The sequence below is a fragment of the Leucopleurus acutus genome (assembly GCF_964270905.1).
Source record: "Leucopleurus acutus genome assembly, chromosome: 7".
In the NCBI taxonomy this organism is placed as follows: Eukaryota; Metazoa; Chordata; class Mammalia; order Artiodactyla; family Delphinidae; genus Leucopleurus; species Leucopleurus acutus.
This window is the reverse complement of record NC_139150.1, coordinates 22,077,339-22,097,338: the sequence shown is the minus strand read 5'-3', so window position 1 is coordinate 22,097,338 and position 20,000 is coordinate 22,077,339. Positions and strand designations below refer to the sequence as shown.

Here is a 20,000-nt window from a genome sequence, read left to right as displayed (position 1 = left end):
TTATATCTTTGGTGAAACCATCTTACTGATGAAATTTCTTCAAAGACAGAATCACTGCCCATTACTGCTGGAATTAGCCAACCAGAATGTGAGAGACAAATTTCCACGAAGAAAGCCACTGAGAAACATATTAACACCAAAGGGATGCTCTCAGCAAAACCCAGGCAACTACAGAACAAGCAACTAACACACTCAGAGCTTCTGTCTCTTCAATCAATACATTGCAGGGGAGGGGAGAGTGCTGAGGTGAAAGGGGAACCTACCAAGGGCAAATGACTGGATACTTGATTTTTTTTAATTATTGTTAATTTTTTAGGTGTTACAATGGTATTGTGGTTATGTTTGTTTTTTAGAGGTTCTTACAAAAATTATCCGTAAGTGATTAGGGAGCATTCTAAGGCACTGGAAATGTCCTACATCTCAATCTGCATGATGATTACACAGCTATATACATTTATAAAAATTCACAAGCTCTATCCTTTCATACTTTCTACTGTATCTATTATACCTTAATTTTAAAATTTAAAAATAAAAAACAAAAAAAATTTATTTAAAGGAGTCCTTTTTTTCAGAGATAAAGACTAAAATATCTACAGGTGAAATAACAGTTACTTAGATTTACGTCAAATAATCAGGGGTGTGCTGGAAATCTGCTGAGAGTAAATTTCAGACATTCTCACAAAAAAAAAAAAGGCAACTGTGAGAAAAAGACATCTTAATCAGCCTGACTGAAGTAATAATTTCATTATGTATATGTGTATCAAATTATCACATTGTACACCTTAAATATATATAATTATTTCAGAAACTAAAAATAAAGTCATGGCCTCATTCAGGTCCTCATTTTAAAATAAATAAATAATTGGGGGTGCTGGGGTGAGAAATGGGGAGGGGCCATATAAGTGAAACCAAGATTGGTCACTAGCTGATAACTGTTAGAGCTATGTGATAGATACTTAGAATTTGTACTTCTGTATATGCTGGAAATTTCCATAATAATTTTTTACAGGAAGAGATATATATACACATATAGATATAGATACATAGATATAGATATGTGTCTCCAGAGGGAGCCTAGAAGCAGTCACAACCTGGCACAACCTAGTAGCAACAAGCGCACCCAGCACCTGGATCTTGGGTTTTTAGACACCCTTCTCCAGTAAAAGGAGCCAGACTCTTGGGGAAATGGCTGATTCTAGGGCTGGGGCAGGGAAAAAACAAGATGAACCTGAAGCATCCTGTAGGGCCAGAAGGGAAACAGGGCCTGATAAGTCAAAGGGATGCAGGAACCACCCTGAAAGAGCTCCATTATGGCCAAGGCTGGAATAAATTTGAGGAACCAAATAAATAACATAGTACTGGATTCTAACCCAAAGTATAAAATAAATTTACATGCCTCCATGATATAAATAAATGACTGAATGATTAAATGCACTGGGGAAAAGAGACAAGTCTTTCTTACAGAATTCCAAATAATTATGTAGATGCCTCCCCCTACAGGAGGTAGAGCTTAATTCGTGCCTCTGCCCACCCCTTGAGGGTAGACTAGATTTAGCGACTTGCTTCCAAAGAACAGAAGAGGGAAAGAGGAAAATGTTAACTTTACAGTGGTGAAACCTGATAAATACTGTTTTAACCAAGCGATGCCATGTGGTATCAGGATCACTAACATGACAAGAAAGGCATTTCAACTCTGTGGTATTCCTTCCAAAAACTCATAACCCTCATCTACTCATGAGTAAAACAAAAAGCCAACAGAAACACCAAGTTAAAATACATTCTACAGGCTACCTGGCCAGTGTTGCTCAAGACTTTCAAGATTGTGAAGAAAAAAAAAGAAAGACTAAGAAATTGTCACAGACTAGAGGAGTCCGGGGAGACAGGACATCTAAATGCAGTGTGGTGCCCTGGACTGGATCCCAGAACAGAAAGAGGACATTAACGGAAAAACTGATGAAATCCAAATAAAGTCTTGAGTTTAGCTTTTAAAATTAATACTAAGGGAAGGAAGGGAGGAAAGGCAGGCAGGCTGACTCTGAGATTATCAGACCAAATGCTTCTATTTGCTAATAGTTGAATGCTACTATAAAAGGAGCTCCTAGGAACAGTGGATTCAATCCACAACATCCATGGAAGTTACAGGTAAGGAGTCTCTGCCCCAGCGCCTTATAGATCTTAGGCAGTGGAAACTGCCTACAGATTTCAGCTACAGAAACTTAGAAGAACCGTTCTGCGGAAGAAGGCCGAAAGTTAAATTCTTCATAACAAACTGACCTGCAAAATCTGTGCCCAAGGCTTAAAAAAAAAAAACCAAGTGATATCTGGTCCTTTTCATTTTTCATACAACCATTTGGGTGCTTCCTATGTATCCCAAGCACAGCACCTAACACTTTCTACTCTCCCTCACTAGAAAGGAAAAGATAACATCCTCAACGCAGTAAAACCGTTTATGATGGGAATGTGGGAATGGAAAGAAAGGGCACCAAACATCACACAGGGGTCGTTGTCAAAGAGGTCAAGCATACCCAAGGAAGAGGCAAAGGAAGAGGATCGATGTAACACTGCTGCGTCATCCTGACAAACATCTATACTTTAAATAAACGATCATCAAACATGTTCAAACTTTACAAAAAGAAATGTAAATACAAGTGCAGATATAATCAACCACTAACTTTTTCAGCCTACCAAAGTTAGCAAAATATGGGCAAAGATTCAGCGACAGTATGGTGCCTGAATCCTGCTGTTAACGGCACTGAAGGGTGAACCCTGTGCCTCTACCCTCAACCCTGGAAACTGAGCCCCGTGAAAGTGACCATCCAAATTAGGCCTCTGCCCCCAAACGTGTCTATTCAGAAACAAGAAGGGATGCAACCAAAAGTTCTGAAAATTCAAAAGGAATCTAAAACTCAAGTTCACCTTTCACAAGGACTCAGTGTTCAGTTGTAGGAACTGAGATCCCCCAGGTCATCACCAAAGTATCTGAGGTATGACAAACATTACTTTAGAGTCAGGGGCAAGTTCTACCCTCTCCACAATTTTGATATTATTCCTCTTATTCAAACTCATATTGAGTTAATTTCACTTACAAGAAAATTAAAGACATCACTATAACCTCAGACAGTCACTGTTAAATGTGGGGAATATATCCTGAACTATTTTTTCCTATTCATACACTAACATTATTTTAACCTAAAAACTGGAATATGACACATACTATTTTACAATTTGCCTTTTTTTTCTTTTAGTTAACACAAACACATTATCTAAAACCCTTGGAGCAATAGATGTCTCAGGACTTTTCAGATTTTTGAATTAAAATAAAGTGTATATGCTGTGTATTTCAAATAACCCTATCCACCCTGTGTGTTCTAGGGCAGTTCCTATAATTAAATACATTCAGATTACTGCAATAAGACATACGGATGCTCACACTAAGTGGGATAGTCAAAGATTTTAAAGAACCTCATATCCATTCAGGTCAGGTTTTAATACCCAAAGAATTACACTAAAAGAAAAAGTGTGGATATGTATAAAATCGTAAATATCTTTGCATAGCACTAAATAAAGATCTAATTGATAAAACTATGCCTATAGAAGTAGTATGATTTATTTAACTATTTGTGCTATTACCAGATTTACAGTACCACAAACGATGCTCCAAAGAACATCCTTAGATATGGGGATATACGTGTATGTATATGTATAGCTGATTCACCTTATTATACAGCAGAAATTAACACACCACTGTAAAACAACTATACTCCAATAAAGATGTTAAAAAGAAAAGATGTTAAAAAAATAAAATAAAAAACAAAGAACATCCTTATCCATGTGTATCTGTGCACTTGTATGCGTTTCTGTAAGCTAAAACCCTAGAAATGAAACTGCTGAGTCAAAGGGTAGGAGTGTCAAGTTTAAGAGATTTTGGAAAAATGTCCTTCAAAAAGGCTGTGCTCATTTATACCACCAGCAGTATATGTAAGTACCACTTTCCCTATACTCACTCCTACAATGAGTAATCAATCTTACAAAGATTGTAAGTAATCAGCCTTAGCTGACTATGATAAATTAAAAAAAATCTCACTGTTGTTTTATATCTTTTATTACTATGGCAAAGTTTGTTTATTTATTTATGGCTGTGTTGGGTCCTCGTTGCTGTGCGCAGGCTTTCTCTAGTTGCAGCGAGCGAGGGCTACTCTTCGTTGCAGTGCACGGGCTTCTCACTGCAGTGGCTTCTCTCGTTGCAGAGCACAGGCTCTAGGGCGCGTGGGCTTCAGTAGTTGTGCCACTTGGGCTCAGCAGTTGTAGCTCGCGGGCTCTAGAGCGCAGGCTCAGTAGTTGTAGTGCATGGGCTTAGCTACTCCGTGGCATGTGGGATCTTCCCGGACCAGGGCTTGAACTCGTGTCACCTGCACTGGCAGGTGGATTCTTAACCACTGCACCACCAGGAAAGTCCCTTATTGGTCATTTGAAATATATTCTTCAGCAAATTACTTTATTCTTTTGAGTTGCTGACTTCTAAAAGCTTTTATACAATATTGAAAAAACTACCCCCTGTTCTTTCATACATTAAAATACTTTTTTCCTAGTATGCCTTGTGACTCTATAGCACATTCTTTCTTTTCATATCTAAGTTTTTTAAACATAAATTTACCATTCCTTTGTTTTATGGTTTCTGAGTTTCTAGTCATGCTTAGACATGCCTTTTTAACTCTAAGATTATAAAAAATATTATATTCTGCAGAGAAGAGTTAACACAGCGGGCCTGAGACTGCTATCCTTACAAGGCTTTGTTTGCCAAGGCTGGTCCTTGTCTGCCATCTGGAGACTTGGATTTCAGGAGGGTTCCCACAGTTCCCAGAACTGATGAGAGTTACTCGCTGTGCCTGAACTGTTTGTGCAAACAATATGCTTTATGCTCAACCGTGCTTTCCTCCTGAGAACCTAGAATTCTAGTACGTGTTAGGCAGAAGGTGCCAACGTGACCAGCACCAAATAAAAACCCTTGGTAATGAGTCTCTAAAGAATATCCCCGGTAGACAACATTTCACATGTGTTGTCAAAACTCACTGCTGAAGGAATTACGCGTGTCCCATGTGCCTCAACTAGGAGAGGACTCTCGGCAGCTTGCACCTGGTTTCCTCCAGACTCCACCACATGTGCCTTTTCCCTTTGCTCATTTTGTTTTTTATCCTTTTACGGTAATAAATGTTAGCCATGAGTACAAATATCTGCAGAGTCCTGTGAATCCTCCTAGCAAGTCATGGAACCTGGGGGTGGTTCTGGAAACCCTGACACACATATTTATCTATGTTTTCTTCTAGCTCTTAAGATTTTCCTTTCTGTATCCAAGTCTTTAATCCCACTGGAGTTTTTTTGGCACATGAGGGATGTTAAGAAACCTAGTCTTTTGTGGGTTTTTTAAATCTTTTTCATTGTGAAATAAAACATTTAGAAAAATGCGTACAAAACATAAGTGTAGCTTAATGAGTTATTATAAACACCTATGTAACTATTGCCCAAGTCAAGAAAAAAAAATTTATTATGAAACTTGTACAAAGAAAGGTTTCTACTCCACTTGGAGTTGGAGAGGACTGAAAGACTGTTGAATATAAAAAAGCACAGTGAGTTTTAAGGTCACGGAGGTAATTACAGCCAAGCAAGAACTAGAATAGGGTCTTCTGACCTTCAGTCTAAAAACCCTTACCTACCCATGCAACTGTCTACAACGCTGACCCTGTATTTTATGTGATACTATCCCTGTATACTGCACCTTCTACAGGGAGCCCTGTTTGAGAGAATCACCAAAAGGTCATAAGAATTTGCCTCATTCAAGTGGTATTTATGACAACGGGAAAATGTACAAATTCAAAGGTCAGAAAACAACACCAGAGAAAGCTCACTACTATGAATAAGAAGCTAAGACCAAACATGTCAAACTAAATTTACCCTTCCTCCTTCTCCCTGCTCTGCCAAATTCTCTCCTCCATCAAGGCCCAGCACCCTGCTATCTTCACCCTGTGAAGCACTAATTCCCCTATCTAGATCACACATTCACTCACACACTCATTCAAGTATGTACTGAAGCCCTACTGTGTGCCAGAGCTTGGTGGTCAGGGGTACAGAGTAGAGAAGGACGAGGCAAGGCTGGTGTCCAGGTTTAGCACACGTGTATGGTAACTGCAGTAGAAAGAAAACAACAGAAGGCCTGAGATAGACTGCTCAAGACAAGAGCATTTAAGGATGGAGGAAGGAGAGTCTGAAAAAGGGAAGGATAGGCAACAGACAGAAATAGGAAGAAAACTGAGTATGGGGTCATAACAACTCAGGAAAGAAAAAAATGAACTAGTCAGGAAGAACTGGAAAAAGTTCGTTTGCCCATTTAAAAAAAAAAAAACCTAAAATAATCCTTGCAGGTAAATTAATGACACAAGTGTAAGAAGCAAGATTTTAAAGCTTTTAAAAGAAAAATGAGAAGGGAAAATTAAAACGCAAGCACAAGGCATTAAAGACTAACAGGTTAAGATTTTAAAATATCATAAAACACACTATAAAGTAAAAGAATAAGCTATAAATAGCTACAATGTTTTTAAATGAAAAGAAATTGAGTACAGAATATACTTTTAAAATTCCTACAAATCAAGAAAAAGCAAATTAATCCAAAGATTTTAAATGGACAAAGAATATAAGCAGGCAATTCAGAGATGAGAGTCATATATTTAATAACACATAAAATGATGCTCAATCACACTGATCAGGAACACATAAAATTAACACAATAATGAGATACAATTTTGCACCCTACACATTAGAAAAACTCTTCAAATGTTGGCAAAGACTGGAAACCAACCAAGAGGAACTCAGGCTCACCACTGATGGGGTGTACACTGATACAATCTCTGAGGAACAAAGCTCTAGTTCAGTAGCCTCTAGTGAGGTTCAAGAGGCACATCCCCTTCAACCCAGCACTCCTGCTCCAGGGGAACATACTCTAGAGCAGTGCCCAGCTGCAAAGTAGCACAGCTGCAAACTGTTTGTCACCAGCCCTCTAAGAGAAAAGGAACACTTCTTGCTTCACTGAGAAAGTCTTACCAGGATAAGAAACATTAAATAAATTAACAGTGAGAGTTGATTTACATTCTGCCACAAGTTCCCTATTTGCAAGACATAATTCCCCAGTCCTCAGACCACACTTCTTTGTGTATCACTGTCCTGGAGAAAAACTCCCAGGGAAAGACAAGCACAAGGACACTGTAAGAAACTGTTCATAGCCACGGGGTCAGTAAATGCAAAAAAAAAAAAAAAAAAAAAAAGGAAACAATCTAAATGTCAGTCAACAGGAAAATGGATAAAGAAAATGTGGCAGGGTCATACAACAATGAAAATAAGCAAGAGTCACATGTCACATGGACCAACATGACAATATCTTAAAAACTAAGATCAAACAGAGAAAGCAAGTTGCAGGATATGTACATTATGGTTCCACTTATGTCAAGGTTTTAAATGCAATATATACATTGCTTATGATATGTACAGCACAGGAATGACAACCCTTGGTCAAGGAGATAAAAGAGAAGAAAAAATGAAGGGGAGAGGAGAGAAGAAAAAAGAAAGAAAAGGAAAATTTGTAAGGGGTAGCGTAGCACAGGGGGTTTGAATTGTATCAGTAATGTTTATATCTTTAAAAAATAAAAGACCTGGAGCTTCCCTGGTGGCGCAGTGGTTAAGAATCCGCCTGCCAATGCAGGGGACATGGGTTCGATCCCTGGTCCAGGAAGATCCCACATGCTGCAGAGCAACTAAGCCCGTGCGCCACAACTACTGAGCCCGTGCTCTAGAGCCCACGAGCCACCACTACTGATCCCACATGCCACAATTACTGAAGCCCGTGCACCTAGAGCCCATGTTCCACACCAAAAGAAGCCACTGCAGTGAGAAGCCCGTGCACCGCAACGAAGAGTAGCCCCTGCTCGCTGTAACTAGAGAAAGCCTGCATGTAGCAACGAAGACCCAACGCAGCCAAAAAATAATTAAAATTTTTTTAAGTTAAAAAATAATAATAATAGCTAAATAAAGACCTGAAGCTAATAGCAAAAAATGTACAGATTTGACAAATATGAGTGGGACATACCTAAGTGTCCCTAAGATAATTCTCTATACTTTTCTTCATACTTGAAATATTTCATTAGTTAAAAAGAATATATACACCATAATAATTGTTTTATGATACTATATAAAAACAAGAAAATACATCAGTAATTGTTCTTCTTTATATTTTCATGTACTTTTCAAATACTCCAGTAAAAATACATTTCTTTTTAGAAGAAATAACATACAAATTTTTAAAATGAATCCGTGTTTCAAGGATAAAGAAATTTAAATCACAGGATTTTACAACTTGAAAGGAACCTTAAAGAACATGGAAGTGGACTTTCCTGGTGGCGCAGGGGTTAAGGATCCGCCCATCAACACAGGGGACTGGGGTTCGAGCCCTGGTCTGGGAAGATCCCACATACCCCGTGGCAACTGAGCCCGTGCGTCACAACTACTGAGCCTGCGCTCTAGAGCCCACGAGCCACAACTACCAAAGCCCGTGCACCTAGAGCCCATGTTCCGCAACAAGAGAAGCCACCACAATGAGAAGCCCATGCACCTAGAGCGCATGTTCCGCAACAAGAGAAGCCACCACAATGAGAAGCCCATGCACCACAACAAAGAGTAGTCCCTGCTCCCCGCAACTAGAGAAAGCCCACGTGCAGCAATGAAGACCCAATGCAGCCAAATAAATAAAATAAATATATAAATAAATTTAAAAAAAAAGAATATGGTAGAACAAAAATAAGAAAGTTTACTGGTAGAAATGCAAAACGGTATAGCCATTTTGGAAGACAACAACTTAGGAAAACTAAACATACTCCTACCATACAATCCAGCAATCATACTCCTTGATATTTACCCAAGGAGTTGAAAACTTATGTCCACACAAAGACCTGCACATGGATGTTTACAGCAGCTTTATTCATAATTGCCAACACTTGGAAGTAACCAAGACGTCCTTCAGTGGGTGAATGGATAAATAAACTGGTACATATAGACAACGGACTATTACTCAGCGCTAAAAAGAAATGAGCTGTCAAACCATGAAAAGACATGGAGGAACCTTAAAGGCATATTACTAAGTGAAAGAAGCCAATCTGAAAAGGCTACACACTGTATGATTCTAACTATATGACATTCTGGAAAAGGCGTAACTATGGAGACAGTAAAAAGATCAGTAGTTGCCAGGGAGGAAGAGGAAAGGAAGGATGAATATGAAGAGCACAGGGGATTTGTAGGGCAGTGAAAATACTCTCTGTGATATTACAATGATGGATATATATCATCATACATCTGTCCAAACCCACAGAATATACAACACCAAGAGTGAACCATAATGTAAACTATGGATGTGCAGTAATTATGATATGTCAGTGTAGGTTCATCCTTCGTAAAATATATACCATTCCGGTGAGTGATGTGGATAATGAGGGTGGCTATACAAATATGGGGGCAGGGGGTGTATGGGAAATCTCTGTACCTTCCTGTCAATTTTGCTGTAAACCTAAAACTGCTCTTAAAAAATAGTCTTTAGGGCTTCCCTGGTGGCGCGGTGGTTGGGAGTCCGCCTGCCGATGTGGGGGACGCGGGTTCATGCCCTGGTCCAGGAGCATCCCACATGCCACGGAGCAGCTAAGCCCGTGCGCCACAACTACTAAGCCTGCACTCTAGAGCCCACAAGGCACAACTACTGAGCCTGCATGCCACAACTACTGAAGCCTGTGTGCTTAGGGCCCGTGCTCTGCAACAAGTGAAGCCAACTCAATGAGAAGCCCACGCCCCCCAACCAAGAGTAGCCCCCGCTCGCTGCAACTAGAGAAAGCCCATGCGCAGCAACGAAGACCCAATGCAGCCAAAAATAAATAAGTAAATAAATATTAAAAGAAAGAAAAAAGATTTTAAAAAAAGAATAAATATATTCATTTACTTTCCATTAAATAATTCTCTAATTCATATTATTCGCTTGTCTTTAATTTCTCTATCTAAAGGGAAAGATGGGACCTTCCTTCCTTCTACCCCACAAGGAAGAAATAACCAGTAAAGGTTTAAGGACTTCACTTCAGTGTTATCTACCATTGGCCACTGATAATTCTGAAAACATATAATTATTCCTGAGAAATAAAACTGTACACGTAAATCACTCATTCTTCATATCTCTCCAAAAAAATACAACATTGGCTTCTGAGTCAAGGAAGAAAGGCTATTTTTTCACAGGATTATAAAAGGCAAATACTGGCTTTTCACTCATATCATCACTTACGGAAAAAATATTTTAAAAAATAAAAAAGAAAGAAGGAAAGAGGGGCTTCCCTGGTGGCGCAAGTGGTTGAGAGTCCACCTGCCGATGCAGGGGACGTGGGTTCGAGCCCCAGTCTGGGAAGATCCCACATGCCGTGGAGCAGCTGGGCCCGTGAGCCATGGCCGCTGAGCCTGCGCGTCCGGAGCCTGTGCTCCGCAGCGGGAGAGGCCACAGCAGTGAGAGGCCCACGTACCGCAAAAAAAAAAAAAAAAGAAGGAAAGAAAAATAAATCACTTTCCTCAGATGAATCACCTCTTCATGACAACTTGAACATCAAAACGTTCCTTAGAAAGTGCAAGAAAAACATTACTGTCAAAAAGACTAGGGAAAGGGCTATATTTAAGGTAGTGGTTATCCTTATGTGGTGGAATTTCAGAGGATTCTTTTTTGGCTTACTGGTTTAATTCTATGTCATTACTAACTTATTTCATGAGCGTGAATTACTTGTGTGAATTAAAAAGAGAAAATGGTTATTTCAGTGTGACAGGTTTAAGATTTCTTTACATTTGTTTAAATTTTCTACAAAGAACATCACTTTTTTCTGAATGTGAAAGTAAATTTTAAATTATAAATCAGGTTAGAAGCCTTAAGTGGAAGCTGAGATTGAAAGGGAAAGCTGAAAATACTTGGACCACTGCCCATTGCATCATAAATCAATTAAGAATCTACCCTTACAGGGTATTTTGAGAAAGATCTGTCAAGTTACTACCAAAATACACTCGACTATAACAGAATAATTTCACAAGGAAAACAGTCTCCCTAATAGTATTTAACTTCTTCTGCTTCACACATATGTAAATACATTATAGTCACAAAGCAGTTTCACATGGCCTTCTGAGCCTCAGAAAAACATTGTGAGGTGGGCAGAGATTATCTGCATTTGAAGATGAAAAACTGGGGCTCAGGATCTGACTGACTTGCCAAAGGTCACCAAGCTAATGACACAAAGAATCACAAGTTGAACCTAGAGAGGTCTTTATCCTCCAAGTGCACAACAGAACACAGTACCTCCCTCTAAAGTACTATTTACTGAAGTAGGTAATATTAGCTTCAACTTACAGATGAGGAAACAGAGCCTAGAATTCACTGAGAATGTTGACGAAGATTACAAAGGTAGTAAGTAAGTGGCAGGGCTAGGATTCAAACTCCAGGCGGTCAACTGCAAACCCAATGCTCCTTCTAGTATGCTGAATTACAGCACAGCTGAGGCAGAGAAAGTAGGCGGGGATGACACTAAGCCTTACTAGATAACTATGCACAACATGACTTTGTACCCTGACCACAGCCAATGTGACAGGAATGGTCCCTGACTCATTTATCCTTTCCTCAGGAACTCAGAATTGGGACCAAAGAGTCAAGCCTCCCTTGAGTGCCTGGACCTCTAAGAGTAAGCCAGGAGATATGACATGGGCATCTTCAGCCTACGCCATGGAGCACAAAATCACAAGAAGCTGGGCTGAAGAAAGAATGGCAGGAGGTGCAGAGAGAAGGTGGAAGAACTGGAGGACATCTAGTTCTTAGTTCCAAACCCCTCCTGAGGGTCCCTCTTATTTCCATAAGACTCCATGATTCCTTACAGTAAGTGCCCCATTTTTGCTTATACCACCTTAGCACTGTGTCCAAATGCAAATGGAAGGTTTTTGCCAAGGGAGAAAAAAAATCTACTTCCATAAAAGTACATAAAAAAATAAGCAGCTAGCACATGTAGCATATGCCGGAGGTGAGTATCAGATGAGAGAGGAAGTCCTTCCTAAGAGTAGACCAATCTAGCCACAAAGCACCTTCTTGACCATGCATCTCACTGCTCCCCAACAGGTGTCCAAACTGCAAGAGCTTCTTAAGTGCACCATACGTTCTTCTTGCACAATTCTTTTGATCAACCAAGTCCCTCATCCAGGAATACTCTACCAACCTCTCCTGACCATTTCTCCATCTCCACATATCCAACTCCTCTCCATTCACGATCCAGCTCAAATACTACATGCTCCACACTTACACATCCCACCCTGGCCCTACAAACTCCCACAGACCTTTTCTACATCTCTCCTGGCACTTGTTATCTTTTGCTGTACATTATTTAACTGCCCGATCATCCCTTCCCTAGACCGTAACAGCTCTTTGAGGTGTGACTCCACCTGAGTGCCTACTCATTTGCTCCATCCATCTCCAGGGCTCCTCAGGTTGAGAAATTGACGTAGTCTCTTGGTATCCCAGCATTTAACTCAGTGCCTTACAGAAAGAAGTTGCTCAAATATCTGTTGAGTGTATGAAATGTTAATTCCTCATATTTGGAAAAGCCATTTAGAAGTTTATACATCTAACATCTGTGGCAAAGGAAATGAGGGGATTAGTTACAATTCATAACACCTGACATCAGAATCTCTTGGACTACATGTTTTTATTTTTTATTTTTCAATTTATTTTTATTTTTGGCTGCATTGGGTCTTTGTTGCTGCGCGTGGGCTTTCTCTAGTTGCGGTGAGCGGGGTCTACTCTTCATTGCGGTGCGCGGGCTTCTCATTGCGGTGGCTTCTCTTGTTGCACAGCACGGGCTCTAGGCACACAGGCTTCCGTAGTTGTGGCTCGCGGGCTCTAGAGCGCAGGCTCAGTAGTTGTGGCACAGGGGCTTAGTTGCTCCGCAGCATGTGGGATCTTCCCGGACCAGGGCTCGAACCCGTGTCCCCTGCATTGGCAGGCAGATTCTTAACCACTGCACCACCAGGGAAGCCCTATGTTTTTAAAATCATGATAAGTGCTTAAGGTTTTTTTTAAAAAAAAAAAAGAAGAGGAGGAGATAAATTCCGTAAGGTCTGACTGTGTGACAGAACTATTCTGCTCCAAATCAGGAAGGGTGCAGTAATTACTGCAAAGAGAAGGATAGGAGAAAAAAAAAGATGGAAGGGGAAGACAGACCAGGAAAGGGCAGAAAGTCAAGCCCTTTCCCCATGACTCACCACATCTAAGAGCTAAGAGCTCTTGAAGAGCTAAGTGAATTCTTGAAATGCTTGGGAAAAGAGGGGTGTGTGTGTGTGTGTGTGTGTGTGTGTGTGTGTGTGTGTGTGTGTGTGTGTGTGTGTGTGTGTGTGTGTGTGTGTGTGTGTGTGTGTGTGTGTGTGTGTGTGTGTGTGTGCCAGTGATACAAGCGGGTTTCATGTCCAAACTGACATGGGTGGAACCAAAACACCATTTTCAGAAATGGGAGCCCAGAAGCTAAGAAAAGCGTAAGTTAAACTAAACTAGGAAATTCACAAAAATTGGATGTGATAGATTGCAGGGGTAGGTGGGTGAGTACCTCTGGACTTTGACAATCTTCAATTAGGAACCTGAGGCTAAAACTATGAATAAGGAAGCCCTAGCTGGCATCTAGATTTTTTATGTAATACTCAATCTCTTCTGGTAGATCAATCTACCAGAATTAAAAATCTAGGACTTCCCTGCTGGCGCAGTGGTTAAGAATCCGCCTGCCAATGCAGGGGACATGCATTCACTCCCTGGTCCAGGAAGATCCCACATGCCACGGAGCAACTAAGCCCTTGCGCCACAACTACTGAGCCTGCGCTCCAGGGCCCACGAACCACAACCACTGAGCCCGCACACCACAACTACTGAAGCAGGCGCACCTAGAGCCCGTGGTCCGCAACAAGAGAAGCCACCACAATGAGAAGCCCACGTACCGCAATGAAGAGTAGCCCCCGCTCGCCCCAACTAGAGAAAGCTCGCGTGCAGCAACGAAGACCCAACGCAGACAAAAATAAATTGATTAATTTTTTTAAAAATCTAACCAAATACTAACTGGTAGTTAAAGTCCACATCATCTATTGGCTCCTATATACCATTTCAATTCACTAAATGCCACTCTAATACTTGGCAAAATCTAAATGAGGCCAGTAGGATACTTCTTTAGGAATTAATGCTTAGAACTGTGATGTCTACTTCTGTGTTTTTAAATACAGGCTTGCCCCCATTCCCCACTTTTTTTAAAAAGAACTCATTAAACACCAATGTATTAAAAGGAAAATGTTGAAAAGTCCAGCAGTAAACACAAATATAGTTAAGTCAGGGGTTGGGGGAGGATTCATTCCCAGAAAGAGATAATCCATCATGGTTCCTGCGGGAGTTGCCTCCCTCCACCCAGGGCAGTCCAAGAACCAAGGGGTCAGTAGATAAGAACCTCTGCAGGCGATGAGGTCCTGAGCAGGAGGTTCCTGCTGACAAAGTCCCTGCTGATACTCCTTTCCCCCAGAACTAAGGCAATCAGACGAGCCATCTTCCTGTTCCCTAGCCCACCAGTCTTACCCCCAGGGCCCAAGCAGATACCCCAATGTGGAAACCCCTGCATCAGGATGCACTAGTGACTAGACTGTTTCCAGGGAAGGGGAAAGAAGCCTTTCTTCTGCCACTTCAGAAGTCCTAGCCATTTGCATATGATGTCAGGCTACTTTAAGCCCCCTACCAACCCAGTATAGCCCAAAGTAAGGCGATGCCTCCCTGTTCACACACAGCCCCTGCCCATCACTCCTCAACCCCCCACAACACCACACACAAAGGGGGAGGGACGGAAGACATCACAGCGTTAGCCTGGCAGGGCTGGGTCAAGTGAGGAAACAGCAGCGCTCATCTGTACCCTAGATTTAATGAACAAGTGCCAGACTCCAGATGCACTGAGGTCCACAAACACTTCCAACTCCCAAGGAGGCCCTTTCCCCCAGATACAGCAGCTGGCAGAAGCCCAATTAGAAATCAGTGTTAGTAAACTGATGAGAAGAAAGATTAGTTCAGCTTATGAAAGTCAGCTTAAAGGAGATGATACATTCTATGCAAGGGTTCAGACTGCATACAAGTCAAATGTATGACAGCTAAGATCCACCCAAAGCGGCTAATTACCTAGAACAATGCTTATCTGGATGTGTAAACTCTAGAATGTTTTTTATTTAAGTCACTATTTAAATCCCAGCATTTGTGGTTTGACCTGCTTGCCTTCGGTATATCGCAATTAACACATCTATACAGGTCCAAAAGCTCTAAAAAAGAATCTAGGTGTAAATAATGTCACTTCTCTTCTAAACACTTTCTCCAACCTTCCAATTTTCCATTTCTCTATAATGGAATGAAGATATGTGAAATAGTAAAACTAAGCCAAAGTTTATTCTAAAGTTGAACTTTGGTTTATAAAATATTCCATTCATTCCATCACTCAAAATTCCACCTAATGAATTAAGGCATCATACACTATTGGCAGCAACATACACACCAAAAAACAATAGAATGCACTGGGAGAAGGGGAATCCAGTAGTTAAACTGAAAGACGGCAACAAAATGCACCTTTGGATTGAAGCTACAAAATCTCAGGTACTCCCTGGATATTGAGCTCATGATATCAGAGAATTATAATCTGAATTTACAGAATTTCAGCCAAAGGACCATCCAATATCATCCAAGAGTGAAACTGACACCATATTCTTTTTTTTTTTTTTTTTTTTTTTTTTGCGGTACGTGGGCCTCTCACTGTTGTGGCCTCTCCCGTTGCGGAGCACAGGCTCCGGACTCGCAGGCTCGGTGGCCGTGGCGCATGGGCCCAGCCGCTCCGCGGCACGTGGGATCTTCCCGGACCGGGGCACGAACCCGCGTCCCCTGCATCGGCAGGCGGACTCTCAACGACTGCGCCACCAGGGAAGCCCCTGACACCATATTCTTGTTCAGCCTCAGAACAAAGTAGAATTAAGTGGCTTTTCCATCACAGCGCATGTCAAAATGGCAGAATCAGGAATATCCAAATACCATGATGCTGCCTTTCTCCTTACCTCTTTTCACAAATAAAACAATTAAATCCATGATGACATTCCTGGAGCACATAACATCACACTTCATGGTCATGGCAGACAATACTACTTGTAAACTAACACCCACAGCCTTTTCCTTGCACACACTGCTAAAGAACATCTTCAAGTTTTATCTTTTGCTTGCTAATTTTTTTAATTAATGTTTATGTGATGACAGAGAATAGAAGCTTCAAGCATATATAAACTAAAATGAACTTCACTGATTCTCTCAGGATAGCTAAAAAAGGAGAAAAACCCATGAAGATCTTGGGGGGAAATTGCTACTTGATAACCTATGCATTTTTAAATGTTACTACAAAAAATGCACACATCCTAAGGAACTAAATCTACTAACCTCTACAATCAATGTGATACATGGTTTATCCAGTCTTGACAAAAATCCTCTGGATCACCAATGGTGTGTTCATCCACTCGTACATATGCAATTGTATAAAGAATCTATTATTTGGAACACCAGGGGAAAGAAAAACAATTAAAAGATTTATACTCATAGCTACCATTTAAAAAAACAAAATAAACACTTTTCATTTCCATGCTAAGAGCTCCTAATTTGATGCCCTGTTTTGCAAATTCAGAATGAGGGGGGCAAATCATAGTGATTACCAAATTGGAGAAATAGTAAGGAATATGTCCATAAATAAAATCCGGTGTGTAGAAACAAGGTCCTACTGTACAGCACAGGGACTATATTCAGTATCCTGTAATAAACCATAATGGAAAATAATATGAAAAAGAATATATGTGTATATGTGTGTGTGTGTGTGTGTGTATAATTGAATCACTTTGATGTACACCAGAAACTAACGCAACATTGTAAATTAACAATACTCAATTTAAAGAAATTGAGTGTGTAGAACAAATATGTTAATACTTAAAATACATATATACTAATAGTTATTCACTGAAGGCTAAAAAACTCCAATACAACATATATTGTGTGTGTGTACATATATATCATAAACATACAAAACCTTACATTAAAATTAGAACAAAGTGTCTGATTTACATAATAATTTTATAAGAAGAGTATTAGTGGATGGGCACACTTGATTAACACATTATAACAACTGAGAATGCAAACATTTGGTAGTCATAACCCTGGGAAACGTTTGCCCTCTCTAGGCACTTCTGATCCCCTTCCCTGGTTCTTTTCTGTCTTCTTCTCATCCCTATATATTCATAGCCCCCAGACAGCTGTCCTCTGGACAATCTGTCCACATCACCCCACACTCGCCCAAGTTTCAGAACCAAAGCTCCCACACACCTGTAATCCATGTGCCCAACACTATACCAAGTTCTTAACATGCATTATCTCTTCCTATTCTTATAGCAACCCCGTAAAATAGTTTTGTTATCCCATTTTACAGATGAGAAATCCAAGGCTTAAAAGTTAGATCCCTTAACATTAAAACTAAAAGGTGGCAGAGTCAAGATTCAAAATCAGTTCTGACTTCAACACCAGAGGTTTTAGTCACTATTCAAAACTGTCTCCCTAAACAACTCAATATGGATGCCTCAATAATTCAACCCATTCATTCAACAAATGATTTATTTCTTGAACAAAACCTGCTCTCTCTTCTCTCCATTCTTACCTCCCCAAATCTGTCTAGAGGCTGTACTCTCGACCCCCTTAATCTCTAGGTAGATTCTGGGAATCCTCTCTAACTCCTCCTTCTGTTGAATAACTCTCCACTACTCAGCCAATAGTTTCTGCATATTTTAGGGATTCTAGATTATATTACCTGTCAAATCCACTTCCACTATCCCAGTTCAGACCCTAGGTTTCTTCTAACTTGGTTACTGTAATATCTTCCTTTTAGTCTTGCTGCTCTTGGTCTCTGGACCCCTGCAATCAATGTTATATCACTGCCACCTGTTATCCTTATAAAAAGGGTCTACTCAGGTTACACCCCTACTTGAAAGCCTTTGATGGTCCTCTACTGTCTACAGAACAAAGTTCAAACTAGTTGTGTTGGGCTTCCCTGGTGGCACAGTGGTTAAGAATCCGCCTGCCAATGCAGGGGACACGAGTTTGAGCCCTGGCCCAGGAAGATCCCACATGCTGCGGAACAACTAAGCTGGTGCACCACAACTACTGAGCCTGCACTCTAGAGCCCACGAGCCACAACTACTGAGCCCGCGTGCCACAACTACTGAAGCCCACACGCCTAGAGCCCATTCTCTGCAACGAGAAGCCCACGCACTGCAACGAAGAGTAGCCCCCGCTCGCCACAACTAGAGAAAGCCTGCGCACAGCAACAAAGACCCAACGCAGCCAAAAAAATAAATAAAAACAGTTGTGTTGGCATTCCTAGACAAGCTGGTCCCAACCTTATCCTTAGCTTTCTCTCCTACCACCCACTCCACTAAAAATAATAATCTATACAGAATTTAATTGTTTACACAGTGCATTAACATGTACATTAAGCCTAACAACACTATGAGTATTTCTAATTATCCCAATTTTATGAGAAACTTAAACTTAGTGAGGTAAAATAATCTGCTCAAGATCCCAAACTGTAAAAGGCAGAAAAGGCCAAGTCTCAGACTCCAAATTTTAACTCCTTTCTTAGTACTTCATGCAGCCATAGTACCCCCATTCTAGCATATCAGACTCATTCCAACCTTCCCTGAAAATGCACAATAGTTTTCAAATTCTATGACAGAGCTCAAGCTATTGCTCCCTTAGCCTGGAATACTATCCTCACTCCTTGACATTTCTAAAGAACTGTGTTAGGCATTTTTCATATCATACTTCCTATTAGCTATTTATATTTATATATAAATCTGCCTCTACACTGAATTATAAGCCCTGTGAAGCCAGGACCATAAGTTAGTAACTCCATTTTTTTTTTTTTTTTTTTCCTTTCTCTGCGGCACGCAGGCCTCTCACTGTTGTGGCCTCTCCCTTTGCGGAGTACAGGCTCCTGACGCGCAGGCTCAGCGGCCATGGCTCACGGGCCTAGCCGCTCCGCGGCATGTGGGATCTTCCCAGACCGGGGCACGAACCCACGTCCCCTGCATCGGCAGGCGGACTCTCAACCACTGCGCCACCAGGGAAGCCCAGTAACTCCATTTTTAAAGACTGCTTATTGAACTGGAAAATGTGTGGGGAAAACAAGTCATATAAGATGGCAAGCCCAAGGCAGAGACCGGCCAGGCTTGAAAACAGAGACCAACAACTTAGATCAGACCATTTGAGCACACTGGCAGTGCCTACAATTTTAACATCTATCTTCTGAACAAGGTCGAACGTCCCAGTGCCAACTATTCTCACCAACACTGGCCTTTATTAAATATTACAATTTACTGAAGGCATAATTCAAAACAAGATGGGGTAGAAGCGGAAAACTAGAAATTATAAAAAAACAGAAATATCATCACTATTTTCCATTTTAACCTTCCGATCTGGCTAAGTACCCAAAATTAAAATAATACAGCCTTGATGTTGCCTTTCTACATAGCTCAGCTCAGCTGCATATTTGGCTGTCACTAAAGCAGCCATGTCTCTGGGGCTGTTTCAGTATGCTCACAGAATCACGTTCACCTACACAGCTACACACACAGCTTCCCCATCTCATCCTCTAAAAGAGCCACTAGGATGCCTGTCACCGGCAGAGACTCTCTCAGAAGACACCTAACATGTTGATTACCTGGTCAACTTTGCAACTGAAGTGGCTGTGTCAAATGGTCAAGTTGAATAGCATCAATGTGCTTTAAGATTATAGGCTATTGCTCCTTCATGAGCTGTCTTTATCCCAATG

At 40.9% G+C, this 20,000-nt stretch overlaps 1 protein-coding gene across 5 annotated transcripts in view; it reads right to left on the bottom strand.

Annotated features, from left to right (window-relative positions):
- Positions 1–20,000, bottom strand: part of ECPAS (Ecm29 proteasome adaptor and scaffold) — a 99,782-nt gene that overhangs the window by 73,264 nt on the left and 6,518 nt on the right. For 2 of the 5 annotated variants that reach the window (XM_082842763.1, XM_082842762.1), the window contains exon 2: positions 16,571–16,674. The exons of the other annotated variants lie outside the window; for them this stretch is intronic. In XM_082842763.1, the coding sequence (XP_082698889.1) occupies positions 16,571–16,592 (22 nt within the window). In that variant the 5' untranslated portion in view covers positions 16,593–16,674. The remainder of the gene's footprint in view (positions 1–16,570; positions 16,675–20,000) is intronic. 5 annotated transcript variants of the gene reach the window in all.